At 34.5% G+C, this 12,090-nt stretch overlaps 1 protein-coding gene across 17 annotated transcripts in view; it reads left to right on the top strand.

Moving 5' to 3' along the window:
* Window positions 1-12,090, top strand: part of PTPRK (protein tyrosine phosphatase receptor type K) — a 574,046-nt gene that overhangs the window by 455,969 nt on the left and 105,987 nt on the right. For all 17 annotated transcript variants that reach the window (XM_035296658.3, XM_008995016.5, XM_078370080.1 and 14 more), the window contains exon 12: window positions 11,781-12,054. In XM_035296658.3, coding sequence (XP_035152549.2) covers window positions 11,781-12,054 — 274 coding nt within the window. The remainder of the gene's footprint in view (window positions 1-11,780; window positions 12,055-12,090) is intronic.

Genomic DNA, 12,090 nt, shown 5'->3' with positions numbered 1-12,090 from the left:
TGTCAGGAGCTAAGCTGTATACTCATGTGAGTGGTAGAGTCCTAAATTAATGACTGGTAACAGTGTTGTATGATAAATGCAATGATAGCAGCTAGAAAATGTGCTAAAGCTGAATTTGTGAGGAGAAGTAGAAATGACCATGGCCAAGGATTACTTTCACTAGACAGGGCAGGTTACTCAGAAGAGAAGGGACAGGGGGCCTTTCAAACAATTGCAATGCAAATGATGGGCTATGTGACATACAATGATGCATTTACAAGTTGCAAATAGCTTAGGTTCTTGAGAGTGAAGGGTCTGTGGGAGAATTGACAGCAGCTGAAATTGGAATGATGAACAGGGAGCAAAGGGAGAGGTAGTTTAGTGCCAGCCCCAAAACTAAAGTGGGCACAGAAGGACTGTGAGCAGAAATTACCATGAGCAGTTTAACATTTTTAGAAAGATCACTGTGATAGAAACACAGAGAATGGACTTGGGATAATCCAGAAGGCTGAAGTGGTCTGTGTGAGAAGTGCTTAGGGCCATATTATGAAAGTAGCAATGGAAATTCAGGCAAGGCTGTGCCTCCTACATAAGGTTTTAGATCAGTAGGATGTGTAAAGCTTAGTGGGAAGAGAGTTTGAGTGGAAACTTTAGGAAGAAGATGGTAGCTTTTATTTTTGAAGTGGTAGCAGAGTAAAACGACATCTCAAAATTCAAGTTTTTGTTTTTTGAGGTTATTAAATAATAGCAAATATTTTTAGTATTGCTACCACAAATCAAAAAAAGTAATGCTGTATCTATGAAAAGAGGAGTTATTTTGTATCTTTTGCCTATCTCACCAACATTTTTACCAAGTTTTAATCTCTAAGAGATCATGGTGTTTACATAAGAAGTAATGACCACAGTGAAAAATCCCATTCTGCATAATGCAGTGCTAAGTTTCACCAATCATGTTGTCCTTCTGTTACCCATTACTGCTTCCCTATGCTAATGTAGAACATGTGCGATACAGTGCTGGCAAGTGTGGTTCTTTGACAAAATTAATTTTTGATTTTATAATCATTCTAAAAACTGAATATTGTTGCCTGACTTAAGTAGAACTTTGAAACTCCTTACCAACTTTTTGAGATCTATCGGTACAACTGTCATCACTTGACAATCATTACTGTGACTCAAAATGAATATTTTCTACATTTAGAATCAATTCCCTAGAATACATAATTCCTTTTCTTTTCTTTTTTTGTAAAAGATTTCTTTATAAATGAATTGAAATTCTAACCTGAGGAAATATAATTACAAGTTATAATGCATAGAATGTCCCATTTATTAGAAGATTGACACAATGTAGCTGTGTTTTGAAAGAATGAGAATAACAGCAGCATATTGTAAACACACAAAATAGTTCCTCTATACTGAGGCTGTTTATTGTAAAGTTAATAAATGAATATGTATTTTATTTCAGCATTTTCCAAATAGAAACTCTACCCATTTTGAGCTGCAGGAAGCTACCCATTCTAGGGTTACTTTGTTTCATGGAAAACATCTAATTTGCATTTCAAAACATTAAACACCAAATATTTAGTTTGATAATTAAAATATAGTCATGAAATAAAGTCAAAACCACCATGACCTCCACAGTTAAATTAGGAAAAGAAATTGATGTTCTAAGTACACTGATAGCTTAACAGGCAAATGTATGTTAGGGTTGTATGTGTTCCTTGGGTCACTTGGTTACATATTTACAGCTTTAAAATTTGGGGCTGCTATCCTTATCCACCTGCAGAATAGTCTATTTTATCACATAAGTTTAAAGATACTAAATAGTTCTGATTTTTTTAACTACTATCCTGACCTAGAGCATACTCGAATTCCAAATAAAACTGTCTTGAAATTTAACCAGAGATGAAAATAATATTTTTGCCCTATTTTATGGGCATAAAGGTCATATGGTCCAAGTTAGATCAAATAGATGTTACTTTAATTTTATTTTTATTCTCTAGAATCATAGTAGGTAGAATTGGTAGATTTCTCTAACAGAAAATAGGAGGAGGTATGCCCTTCCTGTTAAATCTTCTTTCTGGCCTCTAGATTACCATAGTGCCAGCCCACAGCTTGATTGAGACCTCATGAGAAGCCCTGAGCCAGAGCCATCTTAGCCTAGCTACTCTGGAATTCCTGACCCACTGAAGCTGCGAGATAATAAATGTTTCTTGCTCTGAGCCACAGAATTGTAGAGTAATATGTTGTGCAGGAGAAGATAATACATGTACCTACGTAGTGTAAATCTTCTCTTTCTTCAGATTTCTGCCCAATAACTACTTTATCGTAGGGATTTCTCGACCAACCCATATAAAATAGCTCTCTGCATTCTCATCATTCCCTATTTCCCTCTGCCTGCTTTAACTTTCTTTAGAGCATTTACCCCTTCTTGATGTGTGTTGGTTTTCTGAATTTATTTTATTTGTATTTACATTTACTAGAATGTAAACTTCATGAGAGCAGATACTTTCACTACTATTTTCATTATTTTAACCTCAGTACTTAAAATAATGCATGACATGTAACAGATACTCAATAAATATTTGGTGAACAAATGAACTGGAGCTAAAAATATAATAGCCATATTCTGTAGTAAACTTATAACCTGCTAAAGAAAGACATATACTTGAAAAACTATTTATAACAGTATAATATCAAATAATATTTATAATGTACCATGTTGGTACCTGTAATGTGCGATGGTCATATAGTGATGGATCATTTAAGCAATACATATTATAAGAGAGCAATGCTGGGCCTTTGGTTTTCAACCCCAGAGTTTTTCAGGATACCACTATGGTTATGATCAGTGGATCTTTGACATTATAATTGTTGTCAGTGGGTGAAGAACTATATTAAACATGTGTCCATGTGATTATGACTCTACCACTGTGTCATCCTTCAATCATCTTCACCTCAAAAATTACTCCATTGTCTTTAGAAGACAGAGTGCTGAAGAATGAGATAGTTCAAAAAGGCTTCATGGCAGAAGTAGAAAACCTAGACAAGAAAGGAAGAAATGCTTGACTGTATGTTTAGTATATTTGGGTAACTATGATCATACCAACTTCAAATGGAAAATTAATATCAGAAGATAAAACAAGAATGGAGATGTCAGCTAAGGAACGTGATCATTTATCAACCCCAGTGTAAAAACTTTGACTTATGAAGGAATGGAAGAAATGAGGATAGAGAGAAATAGTATATTAAAAGGCATTATTAAGAAAAATTACAGGGAGATAGAACCTGGTTAAAGATAGGAATTATTACAGTTAATTCCAGGATTTGAGCCGTATTCATTTGGTAACTATTAGTTTCTGTTACAGAGAGGTTAGTCATGAGAGAATTGGCTTATGTGTTTCAGGAGTGTTAAGGTAAAGAACAGGGATTGGAAAGATAACCAGGGATGATAATTAAATCTTTACCCCCTGGAGCACTAAAATATTGGCAGTACAAGCAGCTATGACTTTGGGACATTGGGAAGATTGTTTATAAGATAAATAGTAAAATATTGGAGCTAGAGAATTTCTCCTAAAACCTTATCAAGACATTTTAGATTATATTTAAGGTTGTTTATGTACCACTGTATAACTTGTTATTTTGCTGTTGCCAAGAGGTTGTGCAAACTAAAACTATAATCATGTTGACAGAGTATTTACTTAGTAATGGATTTTTAAAAATCTATGGCAGGCTATTATAGGTAATTTTGGGTTCAGCCCCAACCTTTTTAAGCATTAAATTAAGAATACTATCTACCTTATGCATCACATAGTTTCTTTTTAAGTTAATGGCAAGATCCCTTTATGCATTTTTTTACAGTCTTACAACTAAGGGGAATTTATATGATGAGAAGTCATTATTTGGTCTCTCTAAAAACAAAAAAGTGACTATATACCAATGTTTGTAATCAAATTAGATTACAAATGATCCTCAACTTTTGGTGGTTCAACTATGATGTTTTTAAAATGATAGTTCAAAACCATTGAAATTTGAATGTACTTCAAATTTTAAATATTGATATTATCCTGTGGTAGCTATACATAATATATGAGATATTAAATACTTTATTATAAAATAGGTTTTGTATTAGCTGATTTTGCTGACTATAAGCTAAATTAAGTGTTCTGGGCACATTTATGGTAGGCTAGGCTAAGCTATAATGTTCAGTAGGTTGTGTATTATATGAATTTCACTTTACAATATTTTTAACTTTAATGGGTTTATTGGAGCATAACCCCATCATAAGTCTAAAAACATCCAAATAATGTGAACTATGTCATTTTAATTTTTTTAAAAATAAAAAAGTCACATTTTGTATACTGAATGAAGATTCATGATACCAATATTTTGATTTAACCTAATTACAGAAATATTTTTGAAGTTTATTAAAAGGAATGGGGAACATATAAAATATGGATAGAGTGATTAAAAACATTAAGATTACTTTGGGATTTTTTTAATTACTAAAGTACTGAGCTCGAGACTAATTTGCATTTGCATAAAAATGAATGGTAGAGAGAGATCCAAGATGGCTGATCATTAACAGCTCAGGATTGTAGCTCCCAGTGAAAGCTCAGAGAACAAGAGGATGCCATGCTTTCAGACGAATTTTTGTTGCTCACGGACCAGCAGATTTCTAGTGGAGGAGCCCCACGGGTCACCAGTGCAACTCTTGTTCCTGGTGCAGCAGTTTTGCCGGCGCCTTGGCGTGGCAGCTCTTCATGCAGAGTAAACGAGACTGGTTCCATTACTGACCGGTGTTTGGAGCTCCAGGAAGGCAGAGCCGCTTGTTGCGGACTCAAGAAGGAAGCCAGACCAGAGATTCCCGGGCAAAAGAGCACCATCAGTCTTATCGCTGCTATTTTGGCTGGCGCAGTGGGTTGCTTGAATCCCAGCACTGGGAATCAATAAATTGGACGTCGACTCAGAAACCTAATTAGAAAGGCAGTAATTGTAAAGACGACAGATGGATAAATTTATAATAAAGGGAAAAAACCAGCCTAAGAAGGCCAAGCATACCCAAAATAAGAACCCCTCTCCCTCTACAGGGTATTACAGTTCCTCATCAGCAACAGAACAAGCCCTGATGGAAAAGGACTGTGTTCCATTATCTGAAGTAGACTTCAGAAGGTGGATGATAAGAAACTTCTGGGAATTAAAAGAACTTGTTCTAACCCAATGTAAAGAAACTAAGAACTTTGAAAAAAGGTTTGACGAAATGCTGAAAAGAATAGACAATATAGAGAGGAATATAAATGAACTAACGGAGTTGAAAAATACAACACGAGAACTTAGTGAAATATGCACAAGTTTAAATAGCAGAATGGATCAAGCAGAAGAAAGGATATCAGAGGTCGAAGACCAACTTAATGAAATAAAATGACAAGACAAGAATACAGAAAAAAGGATGAAAAGGAATGAGCAAAGTCTCCAAGAAATATGGGACTATGTGAAAAGACCCAATCTACACTTGATTGGTGTACCTGAATGTGATGGAGAGAATGAATCCAAGCTGGAAAATACTTTTCAGGATATTATCCAGGAAAATTTTCCCAATCTAGCAAAGCAGGACACTATTCAACCCCAGGTAATACAGAGAACACCACAAAGATATTCCTCAAGAAGAGCAACCCCAAGGTACATAATCGTTATATTCACCAGGATTGAAACAAAGGAGAAAATACTAAGGGCAGCCAGAGAGAAAGGCCAGGTTACCCATAAAGGGAAGCCTATTAGACTTACAGCAGATCTCTCAGCAGAAACCCTACAAGCCAGAAGAGAGTGGGGACCAATATTTAACATACTTAAAGAACAGAACTTTCAGCCTAGAATCTCATATCCTGCCAAACTAAGCTTCACAATTGAAGGAAAAATAAAATCTTTTATGAACAAGCAAGTACTCAGAGATTTTATTACCACCAGGCCTGCTTTACAAGAACTTCTGAAAGAAGCATTATACATAGAAAGGAACAACCAGTAAATACACCAAAAAGTAAAGAGCATCAACATAAAGAAGAATTTACATCAACAAATGGATAAAATAGCCAGTTAACATCAAATGGCAGTAACCCTACATTTAAATCGACTAAATCCCCCAATCAAAAGATACGGCCAAAACCTAATAGTATATCCAAAGATACACAAAGACTCAAAACAAAGTGTTGGAGAAAAATTTACCAACCAAATGGAGAGCAAAAATAAATAAATAAACAAAAAGCAGGAGTTACAATTCTCACATTTGATAAAATAGATTTCAAAGCAACAAAGATACAGTGGTAAAAGGATCAATGCAACAATAAGAGATCTTAATACCCAGATACATAAGATCCATAACGAGATTTAGACTCAACGAGACAGAAAATTAATAAGGATATCCAGGACTTCAACTCAGATCCAGAACAAGTAAACTCAATAAATATTTATAGAGTTCTCCATTTTAAATACACAAAATATTGATCGGCCATTAATACCCATTTTTAGAATGAAGCAATTTTCCTGTTCTCTCTCCCTCTTTTTCTTCCTCTTTCTTCCTCTCCTTCTCTCCTTTTTTTACTTTTCAACATCCTAGTTCCTCACCCCTACTCAATACATTCCTCTGAACACCTGATTCCTTGTGATTCTCCTGTCCCACTGAAACCTCCAATCCATTAAAAAAAAGAAAAAAAGAAAAGAAAAAAAAAACAACAACAGAAAATGCACTTGGGGTACATGGTGGCACAGTGCAGTGTTGTTGGAAAATAGTTATTCAGCACTTTCAGTGAACAGGATGGGCACAGAGAAATGTCCCATGTGATAGGAAAAAACAAAAAAAGAATGGTAAATGAGGAAAACATGAGATCTGCACAATGCTACAGTTCTTTGAAATAAAAGGATCTTGATACTGCTTTTAAGGAAAAGATTTCCCTTAGCAAAAAAAATGCAAAGTAAGTAGAAAAAGAAATTGTAATTCAACAGCAAGTTTATACATTTACTTATATTGACCTTGTTTCCAAAATAATTTGACAAGACTGCAAAAGGAATTGAGGATTTTTTCAAATTAATTTGGAATTAAGTTTATTAGTAATCAAGCACTTAAGATCATAGAAAAGTTGTTTCAGTGGCAACTCTGGTATGCACAAAAATAATAGATTGCTGGCTCCAAGGTCCTTAGACTCAAACAGCAGGTTCTAACTTTGGTATAGGCAACCCACTGTCATCAAAGCTATTAACTATCTGAATGGAAGAGACAGTTGGGAAGATCTTTGCTGTTGTTGCTGTGAGCAAAAAGAAGACTAATCACACATAAAGGTTAAGCAAGTAATACTCGTAGCTAGATTCATATTTCAATATGGAAATAGGGATGGAGAAAACAGTGTTGCTGGTGGTTGGAATACATCAGGGAACAGGACAAACAAAAATGCCTCCCTATGGAATTTGCAAGTTAGAATGGGAAACTGACAATAAACAACACAACGACAAAAGAAAAAAAAAAAGTACTGAGCTCACGTAATATTTAGATTTAGCTAGAGTGTAGTATCATTAGGTAATTAGACAACCAGAAGAATGAAGGAAGCACAAGCCCATTTCATGTAATTAGTCAACTCACTTATAATGTAATTTCTCATTTCTTATTTCTATCCTTTAATTAATTTGTATTGATAAATAAGACAATAACAAGGACAGAAACATTTAAAAAGTGGAAATGTGGTTAGGGAACAACTTCTCAGATTGAACAATGAAGGAAAGGTAGTTTCTTTTAAACATGGATTATCTTATGACTTTTGTTATTTTTATAGTTGCTTTTCACTAAATGTAAATGTTTCTTAAAGATTCACCATGATTACAGTTCATCTGTGTATGAGTTCTACAAATGCCTCTTCAGTGCACATGAAAAAAGGCAGAAATAGATGCACAAAGTGAGGCATCCGGAAAGACACTGACTAAAGACCAAGCCCAGCTAAGGATAGTAAAATGCCACTAGAGGATTTTGAACAATACCCAAGTACAAGGAAAAATAGTTTTCATATTTTCAGCATCCTGAAAATGTAGCATGCAGAGGAGGTCCTGAAAGGAAGGATAGCAATACAGCAGACAGGTGTGTATCAAGATTATAAACTGAAAGGGGTATTTCTGGGTGATGCTTATTACTAGTAGTATAATTTCAGTTTGGTTTGGGTGTAAAAGCAAAAGAGAATATGAGAAATGACTCTGAAGATCTCCTGGGTAGCTGTCTGAGTCACTTTAAATGCTTACAGTGGACAGTCACAGGTTCCTAAGTGGACAAAGTTTGAAAGAAAGTATATATTTTAGTTTTGTTGTTGTTTTAAACTGTATCAAACTTGAGAGAGGCAGAAAGCATTCTAACAATAGTAGAACACTAGAAATTTCAATAAAGAAAAGTAAATACAAGGTCCATGAAAGCTGGGGTTTTTTTTAACCTTTCTATCCTTAGAGCCTGCATAATAGCTGTTAAGTATATAATTGTTGAATAAAAATGAATGAATGGATACAGTGTCACAGGAAGAAAGATAATTGGGAAAATTCTTACTGTTCAAATAATGTTCAGGATTTTTCAGTTGAAAAATATACTTTGATGGAGAAAGAAAAAGAATATCTTAGATATGTCCTAAGCAAAAATATCAAGAGGAAAGGCAAAAGCGGTGTATTCATTTCACAAACATTTACTTAAATGCCCATTATCCTATTTGAAACCACATATTCAAGCTTGAATAACATATTTAAGTGTGGTTTCAAATAGGATAATGGACATTAAAGCAAGTATAATATGTGAAAATGTAAGTGCTATTGTTTCAGCTTTTGGATTTAAGCATATTTGAGGTTAAAAAACATTTAGAAACTGAGGTGAATGTTATTTCATGAAGACATTTCTCCAGGTATGGGTGGTGAGTGGGCGAAGTTTAGAGTGTGGTGATCAGGTTTTATCTCCAAGTAGCTTTCCATCTAATGTCACTCATTGCACAAAAAAATGTTTTAGAAAGTATGCTTGGAAGCCAATTCTCAGAAGTCTTTTTGTATGTATGTGTCTTAGTCTGCTCAGGCTGCTATTACAAAATACTAGGTGGCTTAAACAAGAAATATTTCTCACAGCTCTGGACCCTGGGAAGTCTAAGATCCAGGTTCTCTCAAATTTGGTTCTTGGTGAGGGCCCCTCATCTAAACTTAATTATTTTCCATAGGCCCCATCTTCAAATAGTATCACATTGAGAATTCAGGTTTTAACATGAATTTGAGGGGGGACACAAATATTCAGTTGCTAACACTATAGTATAAAATAGAGAAAGAACAAAGTGAGGCTCCTGGTGTAAGTTTTAATGGGAGCTCAATTTCTCTTTGCCTCAGTTTCAATAGTAACAAAAATATAATACTTCATTTCTGCAATGACCATTCAAAGAATAAATGAATAATACTGGTAGAGAAAAGATATATAAGATTAAAGTGCATGGCACTGTAATTTATATTTGTATATATGTGGAAATCATCTTCTTATTCTTTATGAAACAAGCATGTCACTTGTATTTAGTGTATTATGTATAATATTGAAATAATTTATCTTTCATTTAATTGGGACTAGGGCCAAATCTGAACGTTCAACCCAAGGTGTAGATTTTTTTTCTGTAGGACCATACTTAAAGTTCTTTTCCAAGGAGCCTTTTGCCTCTTTTCTTCCTTCACTCTTCTCCAACACTGGCAATTTACTTTACTCCTAATAGATCTGGTTAGACAAGCTGTCTTGCATGAAGTATCCTTAATTTGTAATGTAGAATCTCTGTCAATGTAATAGAATTAGTTAAGATTGAATGTTCACTAGATTTTCTGTTTTTTTCTAGAGGTATGGGATAATTAATGAGAAATCTATTTTTAAGGATTAGATTAATGATTAACAAGGATAGGTAATTATCATTATTATTCTTTAGAGCAAGAATATAAGGTTACATTTGTTTGGAGAGCATGTACGAGAGAGTTTATATGCATATGAGAATGTATACACAGGACATGCAAATGTATAATATACAAATATGAATTATAAATTTAAAATAAAAGATAGCATATGTCAGCTATGATCATTCTCTTCTTTCTCCAGGGCTATGCTTATGTATTTTGTGTATCTTAAAATTGACAAATGCCTGCTCCATGGATGCCTCAGAGAACATGCATCTTGTCAGTAGCGTTCTTAGAAGCTTAGCAACCCAACTTGGCAAAGGTATAGGGAATGATGCAGCACACATAATTTGAAATAACATAGACTTCCGCCTTGCTTGCTCAAATTTCGATTTCTGAAATTAATACAACTTCTGTTCTCTCTTTAGAGGAAAGGAGATGGATACCAACCTACCAATTTATTTGCAATATTTTAATGGAAAATGGGAGCTTGAATAATTAGGAAGAAAAGAACATCTTCAATTTATCAATTAAATTATAATTTAATTCTTTCTTTTGATGTCCTATTGTTTAATCTATGAAGATCTTTTATTTGTAGGCTTAAAAGTTTATATCAAATTGGAAATTCATACCAGAGTCTAAACCGTTTTAATTTTCATAGATGCATGTTCAGTATATCTATCAATCTCAATCTCTCTTTCTCTCTCCCTCGCCCTCTCCTCCTCATTCTCCTCTACTTACCCACCTCTTTCTTTTTCATGAAAGTCTTTTAAAGAATATATTCTATTCCTCCTGGAGGTTCATTGAATATCAACATGCAGCCCTACACACAATTTATGTTCAATTTACAAAAGATATCACATATATTTTTCCAGAATTTTTAGAAATTTTAAAACATTTTTAAAAATATTCATAATATATAAAATACATTATAATAATAGTATCAACCTTCCTGGTAATATGTTATCTGAAAAAATTTTGACCTAAAGAATTTTCTACTGAGAAAGAATATTATTAACATACCCGTTCCAGGAGTTGTTAAAAAAAATATTATTGGAGATCTTTACTTTATATTTGCCTTTTTCTTGTTTTTCTTTTTTTTTCTCTCCTCTATAAAGTAATTGTAATTACAGAAAAGTTTTAAAACTTAGATATCAGAAGGTTTAGGTTAGAGTTTTAATAGGCCAAATGCCATCTGTTTCTACAATTTGTAACATTTTATTATTAACAACTCCAGAAGAAGGAGGCGGTCTATTTTGGTTGTGAGGACAGATTTCTGTCCATCTGTGCCCGTATTGCCGCATGTCACTTGTATTTTAGATCTACATAGCTCTGAGCCAATGTAGATGCCGTGGCAAGGTCAAGAGGTGGAGAAGCCTGTCAGTACATTCTGTCTCTAAGGCTGTGACAACCACAAATGGGTGCTTCTAGCACCGCCCTGAGGCAGTCACTCTGTTAGACCTTGGAGCTGGACTTTCCATAATATCATTTCCAGGGAAAATGTTAACTTTAAACATTTAAAAATATCAGACAAAGAACTGAATCTATGATGTGTCTCTGGTTAATGTCAGAATCCTTATTAAGGTGGCTTCTTCCTCAACATTTAAAAATGTTGAAAGTCCTAAGGTGATTGTTCTTACTTTTTCAGTTTCCTTGTAACTACAGTGATGTTAGAGAGAGCAGCATGTATGTGAAAATTCTATTTTATTTAGCTGAAAACAAGACTGTAGCAGGTTAAGACTGACTTTAAATACTTTTAAATGTGGTGTGTCAACATTCAATCCCTTAAACCCCTTGTTCCTTTAAAAAAAAAAAGTTAGCGTCTCAAATCTCTAAATGTGTGTGTATATGTGTGGTTTTTTTTTTTTTTTTTTTCCCAAAAGTGCTTATCAGATTGTTGTGGAAGAGCTGCACCCACACCGAACCAAGAGAGAAGCTGGAGCCATGGAATGCTACCAGGTTCCCGTCACATACCAAAATGCCATGAGCGGAGGTGCACCCTATTACTTTGCTGCAGAGCTCCCCCCGGGAAACCTACCTGAGCCTGCCCCATTCACTGTGGGTGACAATAGGACCTACCAAGGCTTTTGGAACCCTCCTTTGGCTCCACGCAAAGGATACAACATCTATTTCCAGGCGATGAGCAGTGTGGAGAAGGTGAGCTTCCTCCAATATTTGCTTTTTCCCTGCTTT

This window comes from Callithrix jacchus, chromosome 4, assembly GCF_049354715.1.
Source record: "Callithrix jacchus isolate 240 chromosome 4, calJac240_pri, whole genome shotgun sequence".
Lineage (NCBI taxonomy): Eukaryota > Metazoa > Chordata > Mammalia > Primates > Cebidae > Callithrix > Callithrix jacchus.
The sequence above is the reverse complement of the archived record's forward strand: the minus strand, read 5'-3'. Positions and strand labels throughout refer to the sequence as shown.